Source organism: Anolis sagrei, chromosome 13 (genome assembly GCF_037176765.1).
Source record: "Anolis sagrei isolate rAnoSag1 chromosome 13, rAnoSag1.mat, whole genome shotgun sequence".
NCBI lineage: Eukaryota > Metazoa > Chordata > Lepidosauria > Squamata > Dactyloidae > Anolis > Anolis sagrei.
The window spans coordinates 2,101,129-2,124,905 of NC_090033.1; the positions used below are offsets into that span (position 1 = coordinate 2,101,129).

General features: G+C 39.0%; 1 protein-coding gene across 4 annotated transcripts in view; it reads right to left on the bottom strand.

Annotated features, from left to right (window-relative positions):
* TMEM240 (transmembrane protein 240) overlaps positions 1-21,753 on the bottom strand; it is a 55,027-nt gene extending 33,274 nt beyond the window's left edge. For all 4 annotated transcript variants that reach the window (XR_010910433.1, XR_010910432.1, XR_010910431.1 and 1 more), the window contains exons 1-2: positions 21,217-21,753; positions 20,777-20,883 (exon numbers count right to left, since the gene is read on the bottom strand). Coding sequence is in view for 1 of the 4 variants with exons in the window: in XM_067472966.1 (XP_067329067.1) it covers positions 20,777-20,883; positions 21,217-21,465 (356 nt within the window). In the remaining 3 variants the exon portion in view is untranslated. The remainder of the gene's footprint in view (positions 1-20,776; positions 20,884-21,216) is intronic.
* Positions 21,754-23,777: the final 2,024 nt, after the last annotated feature.

The window sequence follows — 23,777 nt, forward strand, 5'->3', positions numbered from 1 at the left end:
CTCAAACCCAGCACCTCAACCAATGGCTGATACCAAATGAGAGACTCCCTCCTGGGCACACAGAGGGAGCATTCAAAGAGCATTCTGAACTCCACCAATGTTAGAATTCGGCCAAACTTAGCACACAGGGCTCCCATGACCAACAGAAAAAACTGGAAGGGTTTGGTGGACACTGACCTTAAGTTTGGGAATTGTAGTTCACCCACATCCAGAGAGCACTGTGGACTCAAACAATGATGGATCTGGGCGACCTGGAAGGCACTGAACAGACTGCGCTCTGGCACCACGAGATGCAGAGCCAACCTTCAGAAATGGGGCTACAAAGTGGAATCCTTGACATGCGAGTGTGGAGAAGAGCAACCCACTGACCACCTGCTGCAATGCACCCTGAGCCCTGCCACATGCACAAGGGAGGACCTTCTTGCAGCAACACCAGAGGCACCCCAAGTGGCCAGATACTGATCAAAGGACATTTAACCAACTACCAAACTCACAAGTTTTGTATTTTGTCTGTTTGTTTGCTTTGTTCTGTTAGAAATGGAATATAATGGACTGGTTGCTCTGACACGACAAATAAATAAGCCTTAAAAATGGCTGGAAAACTCGGTTTATACTCGAGTATATACGGTATGTTCCCAGGATTCCATGCCATAGAGCCACAGCAGGTAAAACGGTGTCCATACACTGCAGTGTAGATTCTTCCTGTTAAATCAACAGAGGGATGACTAAATTGGCATTTATAAAATTGCAGCCGCTCCATACTTCCTCTGATGTTGTTTTGTAAGCCTCCAAGTGAACGTTGTCGGGACTGAATCCTTTTAAAATATGACGGAGGAATAAGTCACCTGGGTCCCTGCTTCTCTCTTGGCCCAAGGCACCTCTGAGCGCTCCAACTCTCCCATTAGCTGGATTTCAGGATTGGAAATATTGGATACACACAAGTTTAGCTTTGGCAACGCAATGAAGTGACCTTCAAGATGGTTGCCATATTTAGCCACACTCCCATTTCCATCAGTGACTGCCCCATGACAGGAGAAAGGGACCAGCTGCCCAGAAAAGTAAAACAAAAAAAACCAAATTTAATTGGGTTGCTGTGCGTTTTCCGGCCTGTCTGGTCATGTTCCAGAAGCATTCTCTCCTGACGTTTCACCCACATCTATGGCAGGCATCCTCAGAGGTTGTGAGGTCTGTCGGAAACTAGGAAAACTTATTTGTTTATTTTATTTACAACATTTCTATGCCTCTCTTCTCCCCCCAAAGGGGACTCATGCATACAATAGATTATATTATTAGCGTAGTACAATATCAGTATTAAATATTACTGTATTGTCTTATCTATATAAATAAAAATGTAATGTTCGTTTGTGATACCATCAGAACTCAAAAACCACTGGGGGAAATTGACACCAAATTCGGACACAAGACACCTAACAGTCCAATTTAAGTCCTCCACTCAAAAAAAATATGATTTTGTCATTTGGGAATTGACATTGCTGGGATTTATAGTTTACCTACATCTATATAAATATAAATGTAATGTTCGTTTGTGATACCATCAGAACTCAAAAACCACTGGGGGAATTGACACCAAATTTGGACACCTAACAGCCCAATGTATGTCCTCCACTCAAAAAAAAATGATTTTGTCATTTGGGAATTGTCGTTGCTGGGATTTATAGTTTACCTACAATCAAACAGCATTCTGAACTCCACCAATGATGGAATTGGGCCAAACTTAGCACACAGGACTTCCATGACCAACAGAACACACTGGAATGGTTTGGTGGGCATTGACCTTGAGTTTGGGAGTTGTAGTTCACCTACATCCAGAGAGCACTGTGGAGTCAAACAATGATGGATCTGGACCAAACCTGGCACGAATATTCCATATGCCCAAATATGAACACAGATGGAGTTTAAGGGGAAATAGACCTTGACATTTGGGAGTTGTAGTTGCTGGGATTTATAGTTCACCTACAATCAAAGAGCATTCTGAACTTCACCAATGATGGAATTGAACCAATCATGGCATACAGGACAAGTTCTGGGCCAAACTTGGCACAAATATTCCATATGCCTAAATATGAACACAGATGGAGTTTGGAGGAAATAGACATTTGGGATTTGTAGTTACTGGGATTTATAGTTCACTACAATTAAAGAGCATTCTGAAACCCACAAATGACAGAAATGGGGCAAACTTCCCACACAGAACCCCCATGACCAACAGAAAATACTTAAGGCCATCCAGTCCAACTCCCTTCACCAGGGAAAGAAAATGTAGTCAGAGCCCTCCTGACAGAGAGCCATCTAGTCATAAATATAGATGGATAGATATGATTCTCTCTCACCCACACACAGATATAGTATCATAGATTTGAAATAGACCCTTAAAGAAGGACTATGATATGTTGCATGTTCCAGAGGAGGCAAACCAGACACTCTCCACATCCACACTGACAAAGAAACAACAAGAAATACTGTTTACTCACAAGCAGAAAGGAATTCCATACATTAGAAACCAACACTTTCTCATTACTGTATTTTCCAGATCACCAGACTGGGCCACAGCAACGCCTGGCAGCGGACAGCTAGTACCATTATATTATGGTTGAACAGAAGCTCTCCGAAGCTCTAGGTGCTCTTACTGCCTCTTACAGGGAAAACCAGCTGATCCCTAATCCATCAAAAACACAGACATGTGCTTTCCATCTCAAGAACAGCCAAGCATCCCGAGCTCTGAGGATTATTACCTGGGAAGGAATCCCACTGGAGCATTGCAGCGCACCTAAATACCTGGGAGTCACTCTGGACCATGCTCTGACCGACAAGAAGCACTGCCTGAACATCACGCAAAAAGTGGGCGCTAGAAACAATATCATACGAAAGCTGATTGGCACAACCTGGGGATCACAACCAGACACAGTGAAGACATCTGCCCTTGCGCTATGCTACTCTGCTGCTGAGTATGCATGCCCAGTGTGGAACACATCTCACCACACTAAAACAGATTGGATTACTGTAATGCACTCTACGTGGGGCTGCCCTTGAAAACGGCTTGGAAATTTCAACTGGTCCAACGATCAGCAGCCAGGATGCTAACTGGTGCTCCTTACAGAGAGAGGTCAACCCTCCTGTTCAAGGAGCTCCACTGGCTGCTGTTTATTTTTCGAGCCCAATTTAAGGTGCAGGTGCTTACCTACAAAGCCCTAAATGGTTTGGGACCATCCTACCTGCGTGACCGCATCTCCGTGTACGAACCCACACGTTCACTTCGTTCATCTGGAGAGGCCCTGCTCGTGATTTCGCCTGCATCGCAGGCGCATTTGGTGGGGACATGAGACAAGGACTTTTCTGTGGTGGCCCCCCGACTCTGGAACACCCTCCCAAAAGATCTTAGACAGGCCCCTACATTGGCAGTCTTTAGAAAGAACTTGAAGACCTGGCTGTTCCGATGTGCCTTCCCAGAATAGGAAAACCCGAACAACAAGTCCCAGAAGCACTTTATTAGAATTAAGATTGCTGCACACCACACTTACCCTATAATTCTTACATATCACATGTCCCATCCGCACTTTTAATCTGTACCCATTACTCTGACCCGGCCCAGTTTTATTGTGTCTTGGTATATTGTTTATTGCTCATTGTTTAGGTTGTGCATTGTTACGTTGTGTTTTGAGGGAATTCCAGACAAGAAACAATCGGGTCCAACTCATCACCTCCCAACAGAGGATTCCCCCAGGCAGTAAGAAGCCAAACCTTGAAACTGCTAGGCCATTAAATGCTAATCAAGGTGGCCAATTGAAACATTCACACTTGTCTCAAACAGACCAGAGTTCTTTCTCCCACCCTGGATTTTCCACAGATATACAAACCCCATTTCCCTAGTTTCCAACAGACCTCACAGCCTCTGAGGATGCCTGCCATAGATGAAGGAGAAATGTCAGGAGAGAATGCTTCTGCAACATCGCCATACAGCCCAAAAAACTTAGAACAACCCAATTTTTCCTGTGTTTTTTAAAAGAATATGCAGACAACGGTAGATCATAGAATCCAAGAGTTGGAAGAGACCTCGTGGACCATCCAGTCCAACCCCATTCTGCCAAGAAGCAGGAATATTGCATTCAAATCACCCCTGACAGATGGCCATCCAGCCTCTGTTTAAAAGCTTCCAAAGAAGGAGCCTCCACCACACTCCCTCTGGGGCAGAGAGTTCCACTGCTGAACGGCTCTCACAGTCAGGAAGTTCTTCCTCATGTTCTCATATAATAGACTCAGGGCCCTTCCACAAAGCCATATAACCCAGAATATCAAGGCGGAAAATCCCCACAATATAATAATAATAATAATAATAATAATAATAATAGAATATGACGATTTAAAGATCAAACTGCAAAGACTCTGGCACAAGCCAGTCAAGGCTGTCCCAGTGATGATCAGCACAATGAGTGCAGTGCCTCAAGACCTTGGCCTGCACTTAAACACAATCAGCACTGACAAGATTACCATCTGCCAGCTGCAAAAGGCCACCTTACTGGGATCTGCATGCATTATTTGCCGATACATCACACAGTCCTAGACACTTGGGAAAGGTCCGACGTGTGATCCAATACAACAGCCAGCAGAGTGTCTGCTGTGGACTCATCTTGTTGTGTTTCAAATAATAATAATAATAATAATAATAATAATAATAATAATAATAATAATATACTTTATTTATATTCCGCCCGAACTCCCAGAGGGGAGGTATATATATCTGTTGAAGGTCCAGGGTAGAAGAAAGAACTTGTCTGTTGGAAGCAAATGCGAATGTTGCAATTGATTACCATTGCAAAGCCTCGCAGCTTCAACACCTTGCTGATTCCTGCCTGGGGGAATCCTTTGTTGGGAGGTGTTCGCTGGCCCTGATTGTTTCATGTCTGGAATTCACCTGATTTACTGTCCTGATTTTACAGTTTTTTAAAATACTGGTAGCCAGATTTTGTTGATTTTCATCGTTTCCTCCTTTCTGGTGTCAACATGCTTGTGGATTTCAACTAAATGCAGCATTGCCCAAGCACAAATCAAGGAACACGAAAGAGTCAGTTAACGCCTCCCAACAAAGGATTCCCCCAGGCAGGAATCAGCCAATCTTGAAGCTGCAAGGTCATTCAGTGCTAATCAACGTTCACACTTGCCTCCAACAGACAAGAGTTCTTTCTCCCATCCTGGACCTTCCACAAATATATAAACATCCCTTGTTTAGTTTCCAACAGAACTCAGAACCTCTGAAGATGCCAGCCATAGATGTGGGTGAAACGCCAGGAGAGAATGCTTCTGGAACATGACCAGACAGCCTGGAAAACTCACAGGAACCCAGTGATTCTGGCCATGAAAGCCTTCGACTATACATTTCTATATCTGTGGAATAATGTCCAGAGTGGGAGAAAAAACTCTTGTCTGCTTGAGGCAAGTGTGAATGTTGCAATTGGCCACCCTGATTAGCATTTAATGGTCTTGAAGCTTCAAAGTCTGGCTGGTATCTGTCTGGGGAATCCTTTCTTGGGATGTGTTAGCTAGCCCTGATTGTTTCCTGTCTGGAATTCCCCTATTTTATAAGTGCTATTATTTATTTACTGTCCTGATTTCAGATTTTTTAAAATACTTGTAGCCATAGTTCTGATTTCTGATTGGCTTGCTGATGAGACAAACGGTTTTAACTGCCACTTTCACTTTGGAGAGTGAAGAGAGCACTGACTGGAAATAGCTGGGAAGGAAATGGCTGTCAACTCTCTGAAGTTTGATCATTTTAAAGGTATGAAGCGTAATTTAAAGATTGTTTATAAAGGACTGTTCATTCCCTCTGTTCTCTGTGTGAATTCAGAGAGACTGCTGTATATATCGTTGCCCTGTTTGACTTTGAACTGAAGATAATTTATTATACTGCAGGATATATCTTGGTTCAAAACGGTGGTAATGCTTCTGTTTACTTACATTTACCAACCCCCAGACACATTTCTATCCCGACTTCTTCAATCTCCCAAGAGGGACTCAGGACAGCTACCAACAGGCACCATTCAATGCTGACAGCCCGGAAAACTCACAGCAACCCAGTGATGCTGGCCCTGAAAGTCTTCGACAACACACATCCGTTTCCCTTTGGTTCCCAGAACTGCTCTCACTAGGCCATAATGCCACAGAGCCAACGCCAATCCATTTGAGGCGCAGCTACGGACAACCAAACAGCAGAAGCAAGTTTCTAATAACCATTGGAGTGATCAGAGTGAAGAGAGGGGTTCAGGAAGACAGTCCCACCTTGTCTCCTGCACTGTGCTAAAAATATACTGTGTATACATATAATATTGATAATATTATAATGTAATACTAATAATAATACGATATTGCAATTATATATTTTATATTACATGTAATATTACTAATAATAATACAGTATAATGGTATAGTACAATATAGTAATATCATTCTAATATTGTGCTATGCTAATAATATAATATATTGTATTTACATATTACTTGTAAGCTGCTCTGAGTCCCCTTCGGGGTCAGAAGGACGCCATATCAATGTCGTAAATAAATAAATACACCCCGCTTCAGGACATAATCAGGACAACTGCTACTCTGGGATCAGAGTGAAGAGAGGGGGCCAGGAAGACAGTCCCACCTTGTCCTTTACATTGTGCTAATAATATAATATATTGTATTTACATATTACTTGTAAGCTGCTCTGAGTCCCCTTCGGGGTCAGAAGGGCGCCATATCAATGTTGTAAATAAATAAATACACCCCGCTTCAGGACATAATCAGGACAACTGCTACTCTGGGATCAGAGTGAAGAGAGGGGGCCAGGAAGACAGTCCCACCTTGTCCTTTACATTGTGCTAATAATATAATATATTGTATTTACATATTACTTGTAAGCCGCTCTGAGTCCCCTTTGGGGTCAGGAGGGTGCCATATCAATGTTGTAAATAAATAAATACACCCCGCTTCAGGACATAATCAGGACAACTGCTACTCTGGGATCAGAGTGAAGAGAGGGGGCCAGGAAGACAGTCCCACCTTGTCCTTTACATTGTGCTAATAATATAATATATTGCATTTACATATTACTTGCAAGCCGCTCTGAGTCCCCTTTGGGGTCAGAAGGGCACCATATCAATGTTGTAAATAAATAAATACACAACTCTTCAGGACATAATCAGGACAACGGGGATCAGAATGAAGAGAGGGGGCCAGGAAGACAGTCCCACCTTGTCCTTTACATTGTGCTAATAATATAATATATTGCATTTACATATTACTTGCAAGCCGCTCTGAGTCCCCTTTGGGGTCAGAAGGGCACCATATCAATGTTGTAAATAAATAAATACACAACTCTTCAGGACATAATCAGGACAACTGGGATCAGAATGAAGAGAGGGGGCCAGGAAGACAGTCCCACCTTGTCCTTTACATTGTGCTAATAATATAATATATTGCATTTACATATTACTTGCAAGCCGCTCTGAGTCCCCTTTGGGGTCAGAAGGGCACCATATCAATGTTGTAAATAAATAAATACACAACTCTTCAGGACATAATCAGGACAACTGGGATCAGAATGAAGAGAGGGGGCCAGGAAGACAGTCCCACCTTGTCCTCTGCATTGTGCTAATCATGTAATATATTGTATTTACGTATTACTTCTAAGCTACTCTGAGTCCCCTTTGGGGTCAGAAGGGCGCCATATTAATGTTGTAAATTAAGAAATACACCACGCTTCAGGACATAATCAGGACAACTGCTGCTCTGCGATCAGAGTGAAGAGAGGGGGCCAGGAAGGCAGTCCCACCCTGTCACCTTCATTGTGCTAAAAATGTAATATATTGTATTTATGTATTCCTTGTAAGCTGCTCTGAGTCCCCTTTGGGGTCAGAAGGGCGCCATATCAATGTTGTAAATAAATAAATACACCACGCTTCAGGACATAATCAGGACAATTGCTGCTCTGGGGCGAGAGTGAAGAGAGGGGGCCAGGAAGACAGTCCCACCTTGTCCTCTGCATTGTGCTAATAATATAATATATTGTATTTACATATTACTTGTAAGCTGCTCTGAGTCCCCTTCGGGGTCAGAAGGGCGCCATATCAATGTCGTAAACAAATAAATAAACCACGCTTCAGGACATAATCAGGACAACTGCTGCTCTGGGATCAGAGAGAAGAGAGGGGGCCAGGAAGGCAGTCCCACCTTGTCCTTTACATTGTGCTAATAATATAATATATTGTATTTACATATTACTTGTAAGCTGCTCTGAGTCCCCTTCGGGGTCAGAAGGGCGCCATATCAATGTCGTAAATAAATAAATACACCACGCTTCAGGACATAATCAGGACAACTGCTGCTCTGGGGCGAGAGTGAAGAGAGGGGGCCAGGAAGACAGTCCCACCTTGTCCTTTACATTGTGCTAATAATATAATATATTGTATTTACATATTACTTGTAAGCTGCTCTGAGTCCCCTTTGGGGTCAGAAGGGCACCATATCAATGTTGTAAATAAATAAATACAACACGCTTCAGGACATAATCAGGACAAGTGCTGCTCTGGGGCCAGAGTGAAGAGAGGGGGCCAGGAAGACAGTCCCACCTTGTCCTCTGCATTGTGCTAATAATATAATATATTGTATTTACATATTACTTGTAAGCTGCTCTGAGTCCCCTTCGGGGTCAGAAGGGCGCCATATCAATGTTGTAAATAAATAAATACACCACTCTTCAGGACATAATCAGGACAACTGCTGCTCTGGGGTCAGAGTGAAGAGAGGGGGCCAGGAAGACAGTCCCACCTTGTCCTTTACATTGTGCTAATAATATAATATATTGTATTTACATATTACTTGTAAGCTGCTCTGAGTCCCCTTTGGGGTCAGAAGGGCGCCATATCAATGTTGTAAATAAATAAATACACCACGCTTCAGGACATAATCAGGACAATTGCTGCTCTGGGGCGAGAGTGAAGAGAGGGGGCCAGGAAGACAGTCCCACCTTGTCCTCTGCATTGTGCTAATAATATAATATATTGTATTTACATATTACTTGTAAGCTGCTCTGAGTCCCCTTCGGGGTCAGAAGGGCGCCATATCAATGTCGTAAACAAATAAATAAACCACGCTTCAGGACATAATCAGGACAACTGCTGCTCTGGGATCAGAGAGAAGAGAGGGGGCCAGGAAGGCAGTCCCACCTTGTCCTTTACATTGTGCTAATAATATAATATATTGTATTTACATATTACTTGTAAGCTGCTCTGAGTCCCCTTCGGGGTCAGAAGGGCGCCATATCAATGTCGTAAATAAATAAATACACCACGCTTCAGGACATAATCAGGACAACTGCTGCTCTGGGGCGAGAGTGAAGAGAGGGGGCCAGGAAGACAGTCCCACCTTGTCCTTTACATTGTGCTAATAATATAATATATTGTATTTACATATTACTTGTAAGCTGCTCTGAGTCCCCTTTGGGGTCAGAAGGGCACCATATCAATGTTGTAAATAAATAAATACAACACGCTTCAGGACATAATCAGGACAAGTGCTGCTCTGGGGCCAGAGTGAAGAGAGGGGGCCAGGAAGACAGTCCCACCTTGTCCTCTGCATTGTGCTAATAATATAATATATTGTATTTACATATTACTTGTAAGCTGCTCTGAGTCCCCTTCGGGGTCAGAAGGGCGCCATATCAATGTTGTAAATAAATAAATACACCACTCTTCAGGACATAATCAGGACAACTGCTGCTCTGGGGTCAGAGTGAAGAGAGGGGGCCAGGAAGACAGTCCCACCTTGTCCTTTACATTGTGCTAATAATATAATATATTGTATTTACATATTACTTGTAAGCTGCTCTGAGTCCCCTTCGGGGTCAGAAGGGCGCCATATCAATGTCGTAAATAAATAAATACACCACGCTTCAGGACATAATCAGGACAACTGCTGCTCTGGGATCAGAGAGAAGAGAAGGGGCCAGGAGGACAGTCCCACCTTGTCCCCTGCATTGTGCTAATAATATAATATATTGCATTTACATATTACTTGTAAGCTGCTCTGAGTCCCCTTCGGGGTCAGAAGGGCGCCATATCAATGTCGTAAATAAATAAATACACCACGCTTCAGGACATAATCAGGACAACTGCTGCTCTGGGATCAGAGAGAAGAGAGGGGGCCAGGAAGACAGTCCCACCTTGTCCTTTACATTGTGCTAATAATATAATATATTGTATTTACATATTACTTGTAAGCTGCTCTGAGTCCCCTTCGGGGTCAGAAGGGCGCCATATCAATGTTGTAAATAAATAAATACACCACGCTTCAGGACATAATCAGGACAACTGCTGCTCTGGGATCAGAGAGAAGAGAGGGGGCCAGGAAGACAGTCCCACCTTGTCCCCTGCATTGTGCTAATAATATAATATATTGTATTTACATATTACTTGTAAGCTGCTCTGAGTCCCCTTCGGGGTCAGAAGGGCGCCATATCAATGTTGTAAATAAATAAATACACCACTCTTCAGGACATAATCAGGACAACTGCTGCTCTGGGGTCAGAGTGAAGAGAGGGGGCCAGGAAGACAGTCCCACCTTGTCCTTTACATTGTGCTAATAATATAATATATTGTATTTACATATTACTTGTAAGCTGCTCTGAGTCCCCTTCGGGGTCAGAAGGGCGCCATATCAATGTTGTAAATAAATAAATACACCACGCTTCAGGACATAATCAGGACAATTGCTGCTCTGGGATCAGAGAGAAGAGAGGGGGCCAGGAAGACAGTCCCACCTTGTCCTCTGCATTGTGCTAATAATATAATAAATTATATTTATATACTACTTGTAAGCTGCTCTGAGTCCCCTTCGGGGTCAGAAGGGCGCCATATCAATGTCGTAAACAAATAAATACACCACGCTTCAGGACATAATCAGGACAACTGCTGCTCTGGGGCGAGAGTGAAGAGAGGGGGCCAGGAAGACAGTCCCACCTTGTCCTTTACATTGTGCTAATAATATAATATATTGTATTTACATATTACTTGTAAGCTGCTCTGAGTCCCCTTTGGGGTCAGAAGGGCACCATATCAATGTTGTAAATAAATAAATACAACACGCTTCAGGACATAATCAGGACAAGTGCTGCTCTGGGGCCAGAGTGAAGAGAGGGGGCCAGGAAGACAGTCCCACCTTGTCCTCTGCATTGTGCTAATAATATAATATATTGTATTTACATATTACTTGTAAGCTGCTCTGAGTCCCCTTCGGGGTCAGAAGGGCGCCATATCAATGTTGTAAATAAATAAATACACCACTCTTCAGGACATAATCAGGACAACTGCTGCTCTGGGGTCAGAGTGAAGAGAGGGGGCCAGGAAGACAGTCCCACCTTGTCCTTTACATTGTGCTAATAATATAATATATTGTATTTACATATTACTTGTAAGCTGCTCTGAGTCCCCTTCGGGGTCAGAAGGGCGCCATATCAATGTCGTAAATAAATAAATGCACCACGCTTCAGGACATAATCAGGACAACTGCTGCTCTGGGATCAGAGAGAAGAGAGGGGGCCAGGAGGACAGTCCCACCTTGTCCCCTGCATTGTGCTAATAATATAATATATTGCATTTACATATTACTTGTAAGCTGCTCTGAGTCCCCTTCGGGGTCAGAAGGGCGCCATATCAATGTTGTAAATAAATAAATACACCACGCTTCAGGACATAATCAGGACAACTGCTACTCTGGGGCCAGAGTGAAGAGAGGGGGCCAGGAAGACAGTCCCACCTTGTCCTTTACATTGTGCTAATAATATAATATATTGCATTTACATATTACTTGTAAGCTGCTCTGAGTCCCCTTCGGGGTCAGAAGGGTGCCATATCAATGTTGTAAATAAAGAAATACACCACGCTTCAGGACATAATCAGGACAAGTGCTGCTCTGGGATCAGAGTGAAGAGAGGGGGCCAGGAAGACAGTCCCACCTTGTCCTTTACATTGTGCTAATAATATAATATATTGCATTTACATATTACTTGTAAGCTGCTCTGAGTCCCCTTTGGGGTCAGAAGGGCGCCATATCAATGTTGTAAATAAAGAAATACACCACGCTTCAGGACATAATCAGGACAAGTGCTGCTCTGGGATCAGAGTGAAGAGAGGGGGCCAGGAAGACAGTCCCACCTTGTCCTCTGCATTGTGCTAATAATATAATATATTGTATTTACATATTACTTGTAAGCTGCTCTGAGTCCCCTTCGGGGTCAGAAGGGCGCCATATCAATGTCGTAAATAAATAAATACACCACGCTTCAGGACATAATCAGGACAACTGCTGCTCTGGGGCGAGAGTGAAGAGAGGGGGCCAGGAAGACAGTCCCACCTTGTCCTTTACATTGTGCTAATAATATAATATATTGTATTTACATATTACTTGTAAGCTGCTCTGAGTCCCCTTCGGGGTCAGAAGGGCGCCATATCAATGTCGTAAATAAATAAATACACCACGCTTCAGGACATAATCAGGACAAGTGCTGCTCTGGGATCAGAGTGAAGAGAGGGGGCCAGGAAGACAGTCCCACCTTGTCCTCTGCATTGTGCTAATAATATAATATATTGTATTTACATATTACTTGTAAGCTGCTCTGAGTCCCCTTCGGGGTCAGAAGGGCGCCATATCAATGTCGTAAATAAATAAATACTCCACGCTTCAGGACATAACCAGGACAACCGCTGCTCTGGGATCAGAGTGAAGAAAGGGGGCCAGGAAGACAGTCCCACCTTGTCCTCTGCAGTGTGTTAATAATATAATATATTGTATTTACATAATACTTGTAAGCTGCTCTGAGTCCCCTTCGGGGTCAGAAGGGCGCCATATCAATGTCGTAAATAAATAAATACACCACGCTTCAGGACATAATCAGGACAACTGCTACTCTGGGATCAGAGTGAAGAGAGGGGGCCAGGAAGACAGTCCCACCTTGTCCTCTGCATTGTGCTAATAATATAATATATTGTATTTACATATTACTTGTAAGCTGCTCTGAGTCCCCTTCGGGGTCAGAAGGGCGCCATATCAATGTCGTAAATAAATAAATACACCACGCTTCAGGACATAATCAGGACAACTGCTACTCTGGGATCAGAGTGAAGAGAGGGGGCCAGGAAGACAGTCCCACCTTGTCCTCTGCATTGTGCTAATAATATAATATATTGTATTTACATATTACTTGTAAGCTGCTCTGAGTCCCCTTCGGGGTCAGAAGGGCGCCATATCAATGTCGTAAATAAATAAATACACCACGCTTCAGGACATAATCAGGACAACTGCTACTCTGGGATCAGAGTGAAGAGAGGGGGCCAGGAAGACAGTCCCACCTTGTCCTCTGCATTGTGCTAATAATATAATATATTGTATTTACATATTACTTGTAAGCTGCTCTGAGTCCCCTTCGGGGTCAGAAGGGCGCCATATCAATGTCGTAAATAAATAAATACACCACGCTTCAGGACATAATCAGGACAACTGCTACTCTGGGATCAGAGTGAAGAGAGGGGGCCAGGAAGACAGTCCCACCTTGTCCTCTGCATTGTGCTAATAATATAATATATTGTATTTACATAATACTTGTAAGCTGCTCTGAGTCCCCTTCGGGGTCAGAAGGGCGCCATATCAATGTCGTAAATAAATAAATACACCACGCTTCAGGACATAATCAGGACAACTGCTACTCTGGGATCAGAGTGAAGAGAGGGGGCCAGGAAGACAGTCCCACCTTGTCCTCTGCATTGTGCTAATAATATAATATATTGTATTTACATATTACTTGTAAGCTGCTCTGAGTCCCCTTCGGGGTCAGAAGGGCGCCATATCAATGTCGTAAATAAATAAATACACCACGCTTCAGGACATAATCAGGACAACTGCTACTCTGGGATCAGAGTGAAGAGAGGGGGCCAGGAAGACAGTCCCACCCTGTCACCTTCATTGTGCTAAAAATGTAATATATTGTATTTATGTATTCCTTGTAAGCTGCTCTGAGTCCCCTTCGGGGTCAGAAGGGCGGCATATAAATAATAATAAATAAATCATGCAAATAATATCCCTGATTAATTCTAATCTTTGAGAATTTACTATTTTGGACTATAATCGCCAACTGTCTAGGGCAGTGTTCCTCAACCTTCCTAATGCCGCGACCCCTTAATACAGTTCCTCATGATGGGGTGACCCCCAAACATAACATTATTTTCGTTGCTACTTCGTAACTGGAATGTTGCTATTGTTATGAATCGTAATGTAAATCCGACATAAACAGGTTGGCAGAATGTCGGATAAACGAAAATGTCAGATAATATGGAGTCTCCATATTATCCGACATTTTCGTTTATCCGACATTCAGCCAACCCGTTTATGTCGGATTTACATTACGAGTCTCCTACGTGGCACTTGACACCTAGAATACTAGAATACTAACGACAGGGACTCAAAGGGCTAAGGCAAGGCAACACCTCAGGGCTAGAGAGGCCCAACAGGAAGTGCACGGATGTGGAAGAGGAACAACGTGGAAATCACAGAAGGAAAGAGGGAGGACACTTCCGCTTCTGGTCCTGCCTCTTTCCCTCTTTCCTCCTCCTCGTCTTGCCTTTTGCACGGAATGTCGGATAAGAAAAGGTCGGATAAGCGAGACTCTACTGTATCCGATATACAGGATGCATTTGCATTTGCATTCATTGAACTAAATTTGGAAGAAATGCTGAATACGCTCACATTTGAACACTGGTGGGGTTGGGATTGATTTTGTCATTTGGGAGTTGTAGTTGCTGGGATTTATAGTTCGCCCACAATCAAAGGGCATTCTGAACTCCACCAATGATGAAACTGAACCAATTTTGGCACACAGAACAGAAAATACTGGAAGGGTTTGGTGAGCATTGACCTTGAGTTTGGGAGTTGTAGTTCACCAAAATTCAAAGAGTCATTTGGGAGTGTAGTTGCTGGGATTTATAGTTCACCTACAATCAAATAGCATGATAGAATTGAACCAAACGGGTCATACAGGACTCCCATGACCAACACCAGAAGGGTTTGGTGAGCATTGGCCTTGAGTTTGGGAGTTGTAGTTCACCAAAATCCAAAGAGCACTGTGGGCTCAAACAATGATGGATCTGGGCCAAACTTGGCACGAATACTCAATATGCCCAAATGTGAACACTGGTAGAGTTTGGGGAAAATAGACCTTGATATTTGGGAGTTGTAGTTGCTAGGATTTATAGTTCGCCTACAATCAAAGAGCATTCTGAACTCCACCAATGATGAAATTGAACCAATTTTGGCACACAGTTCTCCCAAGACCAACAGGAAATACTGGAAGGGTTTGGTGGGCATTGCCCTTGAGTTTGGGAGTTGTAGTTCACCAAAATCCAAAGAGCACTGTGGACTCAAACAATGATGGATCTGGGCCAAACTTGGCACGAATACTCAATATGACCAAATGTGAACACTGGTGTAGTTTGGGGAAAATAGACCTTGATATTTGGGAGTTGTAGTTGCTGGGATTTATAGTTCACCTACAATGAAAGAGCATTCTGAACCCCACCGACAATAGAATTGGACCAAACTTGGCACACAGTTCTCCCATGACCAACAGGAAATACTGAAAGGGTTTGGTGGGCATTGACCTTGAGTTTGGGAGTTGTAGTTCACCTACATCCAAAGAGCACTGTAGATTCAAACAATGATAGATTCGGGCGAAACTTGGCACGGATACTCAGTATGCCCAAACGTGAACCCTGGTGTAGTTTGGGGAAAATAGACCTTGATATTTGAGAGTTGTAGTTGCTGGGATTTATAGTTCACCTACAATCAAAGAGAATTCTGCACTCCAGCAATGATGGAACTGAATCAATCTCGGCACACAGAACTCCCACGACCAACAGGAAATACTGGAAGGGTTTGGTGGGCATTGCCCTTGAGTTTGGGAGTTGCAGTTCACCTAATAATAATTATTAGCATAGCACAATATTATTATTATATTACTATATTGTACAATACCACTACACTGCAATATTATTAGTAATATTACATGTAAGATAAAATATATAATTATTATTATATTGTATTATTATTAGTATTATACCGTATTACAATATTATGATCAATATTAGATCTACATACAATATATAATAATTATTAGCATAGCACAATATTATTATTATATTACTATATTGTACAATACCACTACACTGCAATATTATTAGTAGTATTGCATGTAATATATAATATACAATTATAATAGTGTATTATTATTAGTATTATATTGTATTACATTATAATATTATTATCAATATTGTATGTATATAGGTAAAGGTAACATTGCCCCTTGACGTTAAGTCTTGTCGTGTCCGACTCTGGGGGGTGGTGCTAATCTCCATTTCTAAGCTGACGAGCCAGCGTTGGTCGCAGACACCTCCAAGGTCATGTGGCCAGCATGACTGCATGGAGCACCGTTACCTTCCTGCAGAATCGGTACCTATTGATCTACACACATTTGCATGTTTTCGAACTGCTAGGCGGGCAGAAGCTGGGCCTAACAGCGGGAGCTCACCCTGCTCCCCGGACTTGAATCACCAACCTTTCAGTCAGCAAGTTCAGCAGCTCAGCAGTTTACCCCACTGCGCCATCGGGGTTTAATTATTATTCGTCAATAATAATAATAATAATAATAATAAGCATAGCACATAATTAGTATTATATTACTATATTATTATATTGTACTATACCACTATACTGCAATATTATTAGTAATATTGTATGTAATATATACCATCATTATATCATATTATTATTAGAATTATATTGTATTACATTATAATCTTATTATCAATATTAAACGTATATACAATATATTATACCCATACAATATTACAATATATTATTGCATATGTTGTAGTTGATTCGTTCAGTCGCTTCCAACTCTTCATAACCTCATGGACCAGACCACGCCAGAGCTCCCTGTAGGCCATCACCACCCCCAGCTCCTTCAGAGTCAAGCTGGACACTTCAAGGATACCATCCATTATTATATATACAATATATTATTGGAGCTCTTGGTGGCACAGTGGGTTAAACCGCTGAGCTGCTGAACTTGCTGACTGAAAGGTCACTGGTTCGAATCCAGGGAGTGGGTTGAGCTCCCACTGTTAGCCCCAGCTTCTGCCAACATAGCAGTTCAAAAACATGCAAATGCGAGTAGATCAATAGATACTGCTCCGGTGGGAAGGTAACAGCACCCTAAGTAGTCATGCTGGCCACATGACCTTGGAGGTGTCTACGGACAATGCCAGCTCTTTGGCTTAAAAATGGAGATGAACAACAAGCCCCAGAGTCAGACACAACTGGACTTAATGTCAGGGGAAAACCTTTACCTATTGTACTATACTGCAATATTATTAATAATAATATTACATGTAATATATAATATACAATTATTATATGGTATTATTATTATTATTATATTGTATTACATTATAACATTATTATCAATATTATATGTATATTATATGACTAGCACAGCACAATTATATTATATTATATATATAATTATATATTATATACAATTATATATTATGTATTGTATATTACTATGCAATTATTATATCCTATTATTATTAGTATTACTATATTGTATTACATTATAACATTATTATCAATATTATATGTATATACAGTATATTATATTACTAGCACACCACAATTATATTATATATATATATTATATTATGTATTATATATTACTATAGAATTATAATATTGTATTATTATTAGTATTACTATATTGTATTACATTATAACATTGCTATCAATATTATATGTATATACAGTATATTATATTACTAGCATACCACAATTATATTATAATTATATATTATATACAATTATGTATTATGTATTATATATTACTATACAATTATTATATCCTATTATTATTAGTATTACTATACTGTATTACATTATAACATTGTTATCAATATTATATGTATATACAGTATATTATATTACTAGCATACCACAATTATATTATATATATAATTATATATTATATACAATTATATATTATGTATTGTATATTACTCTACAATTATTATATCCTATTTTTATTAGTATTACTATATTGTATTACATTATAACATTATCAATATTATATGTATATTACTAGCACACCACAATTATATTTTATATATATATATACATATATTATATTATGTATTATATATTTCTATACAATTATTATATCCTATTATTATTAGTATTATTATATTGTATTACATTATAACATTATTATCAATACTATAGGTATATACAGTATATTATATTACTAGCACAGCACAATTATATGTGTGTGTGTGTGTGTGTGTGTGTGTGTGTATATATATATATAAAGGTAAAGGTATTCCCCTGACATTAAGTCCAGTCATGTCTGACTCTGGGGTGTGGTGCTCATCTCCATTTCTAAGCTCAAGAGCCAGCGTTGTCCATAGACACCTCCAAGGTCATGTGGCCGGCATGACTGCATGGAGCGCCGTTATATATACACACAATTATATATTATGTATTATATATTATTATATTGTTACTGGGGAGAGGGAAGAATGGTTTAATAATAATAATAATAACAATAATAAATATATACAATTATATATTGTGTATTATATATTACTATATTGTTACTGGGGAGAGGAAAGAATGGTTTAATAATAATAATAATAAATATATACAATTATATATTATGTATTATATATTACTATATTGTTACTGGGGAGAGGAAAGAATGGTTTAATAATAATAATAAATATATACAATTATATATTATGTATTATATATTATTATATAGTTACTGGGGAGAGGGAAGAATGGTTTAATAATAATAATAATAAATATATACAATTATATATTATGTATTATAAATTACTATATTGATACTGGGGAGAGGGAAGAATGGTTTAATAATAATAATAATAATAAATATATTCAATTATATATTATGTATTATATATTATTATATTGTTACTGGGGAGAGGGAAGAATGGTTTAATAATAATAATAATAAATATATATAATAATATATTATGTATTATATATTATTATATTGTTACTGGGGAGAGGAAAGAATGGTTTAATAATAATAATAATAATAATATATATACAATTATATATTATGTATTATATATTACTATATTGTTACTGGGGGGAGGGAAGAATGAGTTAATAATAATAATAATATATATATACAATTATATATTATGTATTATATATTATTATATTGTTACTGGGGAGAGGGAAGAATGGTTTAATAATAATAATAATAATAAATATATTCAATTATATATTATGTATTATATATTATTATATTGTTACTGGGGAGAGGAAAGAATGGTTTAATAATAATAATAATAATAATATATATACAATTATATATTATGTATTATATATTACTATATTGTTACTGGGGGGAGGGAAGAATGAGTTAATAATAATAATAATATATATATACAATTATATATTATGTATTATATATTATTATATTGTTACTGGGGAGAGGGAAGAATGGTTTAATAATAATAATAAATATATATATTATATATTATTATATTGTTACTGGGGATACAATTATATATTATGTATTATATATTATTATATTGTTACTGGGGGAGGGAAGAATGGTTTAATAATAATAATAAATATATATATATATATTATATTATTATATCGTTACTGGGGATACAATTATATATTATGTATTATATATTACTATATTGTTACTGGGGGGAGGGAAGAATGGTTTAATAATAATATATATACACAATTATATGTTACGTATTATATATTATTATATTGTTACTGGAGAGAGGAAAGAATGATTTAATAATAATAAATATATACAATTATATATTATGTATTATTATATTGTTACTGGGGAGAGGGAAGAATGGTTTAATAATAATAATAATAACAATAATAAATATATACAATTATATATTGTGTATTATATATTACTATATTGTTACTGGGACAATTATATTTTATGTATTATTATATTGTTACTGGGGAGAGGGAAGCATGATTTAATAATAATAATAATAACAATAATAAATATATACAATTATATATTACGTATTATATATTACTAGCACATTATATATTATGTATTATATATTATTATATAGTTACTGGGGAGAGGGAAGAATGGTTTAATAATAATAATAATAATAATAATAAATATATACAATTATATATTATGTATTATATATTATTATATAGTTACTGGGGAGAGGGAAGAATGGTTTAATAATAATAATAATAATAATAAATATGTACAATTATATATTATGTATTATATATTATTATATAGTTACTGGGGAGAGGGAAGAATGGTTTAATAATAATAATAATAATAATAATAATAATAATAAATATATACAATTATATATTATGTATTATGTATTATTATATTGTTACTGGGGAGAGGGAAGAATGATTTAATAATAATAATAATAATAATAACAATAATAATAATAATAATAATAATAATAGTCTTTATTTATACCCCGCCACCATCTCCCCAAAGGGGACTCACGGGACAACATACTAAAATCATGTAAACAACAATCCAAATACATCGATAATAAGTATAAAACGGCATATCAGAGATGGTTTAGAGCCGCAAGGATGCCCATTCTGGGGATGTGCCTTACCTTCCACAGTTGCAGTGGCAAACGCGGTCTTCGCCCCTCAAATGCGGTAAGATATAATTGTGAAATCGGTCCAAGAGAGCGTTCATATCCATCAAGCACGCAATTGCCTGTAAGAGCCCATAAGGCATCTGGTCAGGGCTAGAGGTGGTGGAATAAAACATTCACTTGCGTTTGGCTGCTACGGAAAACTAGGGCAATCAAAACGAATGCTTCTTTGAGAATTATATAAGAAGAGATCCACAGACACACACATATAAATATATATATACACACACCAAAATGGGACACCAAAGCACCACGGATGCACAAAGACACGAAGACGAGACTGCGATTGGAAAGTGTTGGGGGGGGGGAGGCATGAAAATTTGGGGAATGGGAGGAAAGGGAGAGAAAACGTTCGGGGGGGGGGTGTGGGGGGGGGGTAGGAAGGGTGTCCTTACCATAACAATAGAAGCTCCGAGGATCATAAATATCATGGTGTTCGCATTCATGGACATCAAGTGGAAATGGACGGCCGCGGTCTCACTGCCCCCCAGGCCACCCCCCACCCCCTTGCCCAAAATGAAGAAGGAGAGGAAGGGGTGCCAGGATTTTCGGCAGAGGTCGGATACGGTCACAAACAAGGTCTTCAAGCCCAACTGCAGTCCTGAGGGGGGGGAAGGCTCTTGGCCCCCCCACTCTCCAACCATACACGGAGACACTCTCCTGGGTGGGTTCCCCAAGCTGGATCCTTCGGGCTGGCTCTCCGTCCTCTCCGCCTCGCTTCTCTTTCTGCTTTATTTCTCTCTCTCCTTTTTCCTCCTTTAGGTTCCCTATCGAAAGAGCTCTTTCTACAGGCGGGGTTGTGTTTTCCTGGGGAAGATCATGAGATGCGCCCAAAAACCCCTTGAGCGGAAAGGTCGGACCACATCACGGTGCTGCAACCGCCAACGGAATAAATGCACCGCCAGGGAGAAGAGATGGATCCAACCCAATTGGCTTTTGTGGGGGGGGGGGGGGGGGAGAAAAAAATACAATAATAATAATAATAATAAATAAAATAAATATGCACCACCAAGGAGAGATGGATCCAACCCAATTGGCTTTTGGGGAGGGGGTGGTGGTGGGGTAGAAAATAATAATAATAATAAATTAAATAATAAATTAAATAAAATAATAAATAAAATAATAATAAGTTAAATAAATTAAATTAAAATAATAAAATAATGAAATAATAAAAAGTTAATTAAATTAAATTAAAATATGCACCGCCAGGGAGAGATGGATCCAACCCAATTGGTTTGGTGGGTGGGTGGGGGGAGAAAAATATTAAATTAAATTAAATAATAAATAAAATAAAATAATAATAAGTTAAATAAATTAAATTAAATTAAATTAAAATATGCACCGCCAGGGAGAGATGGATCCAACCCAATTGGCTTTTTTGGGGGGGGGGGGGGGTGAGAGAAAAAATACAATAATAATAATAAATAAATAAAATAAATATGCACCACCAGGGAGAGATGGATACAACCCAATTGGCTTTTGGGGAGGGAGGGGGGGGGGTGTAGAAATAATAATAATAATAATAATAATAATAATAATAATAATAATAATAAATAAAATAATAATAAGTTAAATAAAATAAATTAAAATAAATTAAAATAAATTAAAATAAAATAAAATATGCACCACCAGGGACAAATGGATCCAACCCAATTGGCTTTTGTGGAGGGTGGGGGGGGGGGTGTAGAAAAAATAAAATAATAATAATAATAATAATAATAAATAAAATAAGAATAAGTTAAATAAAATAAATTAAAATAAATTAAAATAAAATAAAATATGCACCGCCAGGGAGAAATGGATCCAACCCAATTGTCTTTTTTTTTTTGGGAAGGGGGGGGGGGTTGAAAAATAATAATAATATAATAATAATAAAATAAAAATAAAATAAAATAAATTACATTAAATATGCACCGGGCAGGAGAGATGGATCCAACTCAATTGGTTTGGGGGGAGGGGGGGGGGGGTAGAAAAAAAATAAAATAGTAATAAATAAAATAAAATAAAAATAATGAATAAAATTAAATTAAATTTAAATAATAATAAATAAAATAAAATAATTATTAATTACATTAAATTAAATATGCACCGGCAGGGAGAGATGGATCCAACCCAATTGGCTTTTGGGAGGGGGGGGGGGGGGAGAAAAAATAATAAAATAAAATAAAATAATAATAAATAAAATAAAATATTTATTAATTACATTAAATTAAATATGCACCGGCAGGGAGAGATGGATCCAACCCAATTGGCTTTTTTTTTGGGGGGGGGGGGGGAGAGAGAAAAAATAATAATAAAATAAAATAAAATAAAATAAAATAAAATAAAATAAAAAAAAATTAAATTAAATTAAATTAAATTAAATTAAATTAAATTAAATTAAATTAATATAATAATAGGGAAACGAAGCAGATCCTTCTACCCCAGAGAAAAATTCAGGAGGAAATGTTGCCCTTGCGACCATCCGGCTCGGAATTCTCTCTCCCTTTCGCAGCCAAAATCAAAATCCATCCCTTCGGAACAGGTGAACGGGTGCCAAGGAGAAAACTGGAGATCTGGAGATCTTTTTTCCCTCCACTCCCTCTCTTTTTTTTTTTGTTCCTTTTTTGGGGGGAAGATGTCCGTCTTGCCAACCATTCAGAAGGTCTTCTCCATCCCTCTCTCGGCCAAAATAACGTCCATCCTTTAGAGACAGGTGAAAGGGAGGCAAGGGATCTGGGTATGTGGATCTCCCACCCCTATTTTTGGTCTCGGTAAGGAGTGGGGGGGCGGAATGGAAGCACACGGCAGGAAAGCAAAGCTTGGCGTCATGTCATGAGGAGAGATATATAACCGCTTGATGTGGGAAAGGGAGAGAGAGAAAAACCCAATGCAGGGTGGAGTGTAGGGAGAGAAAGGCAGGAGATTTCCCCCTTTGCAGAGGGGGAAAATAGGGAATGAAGCCCCCCCCCCCCCC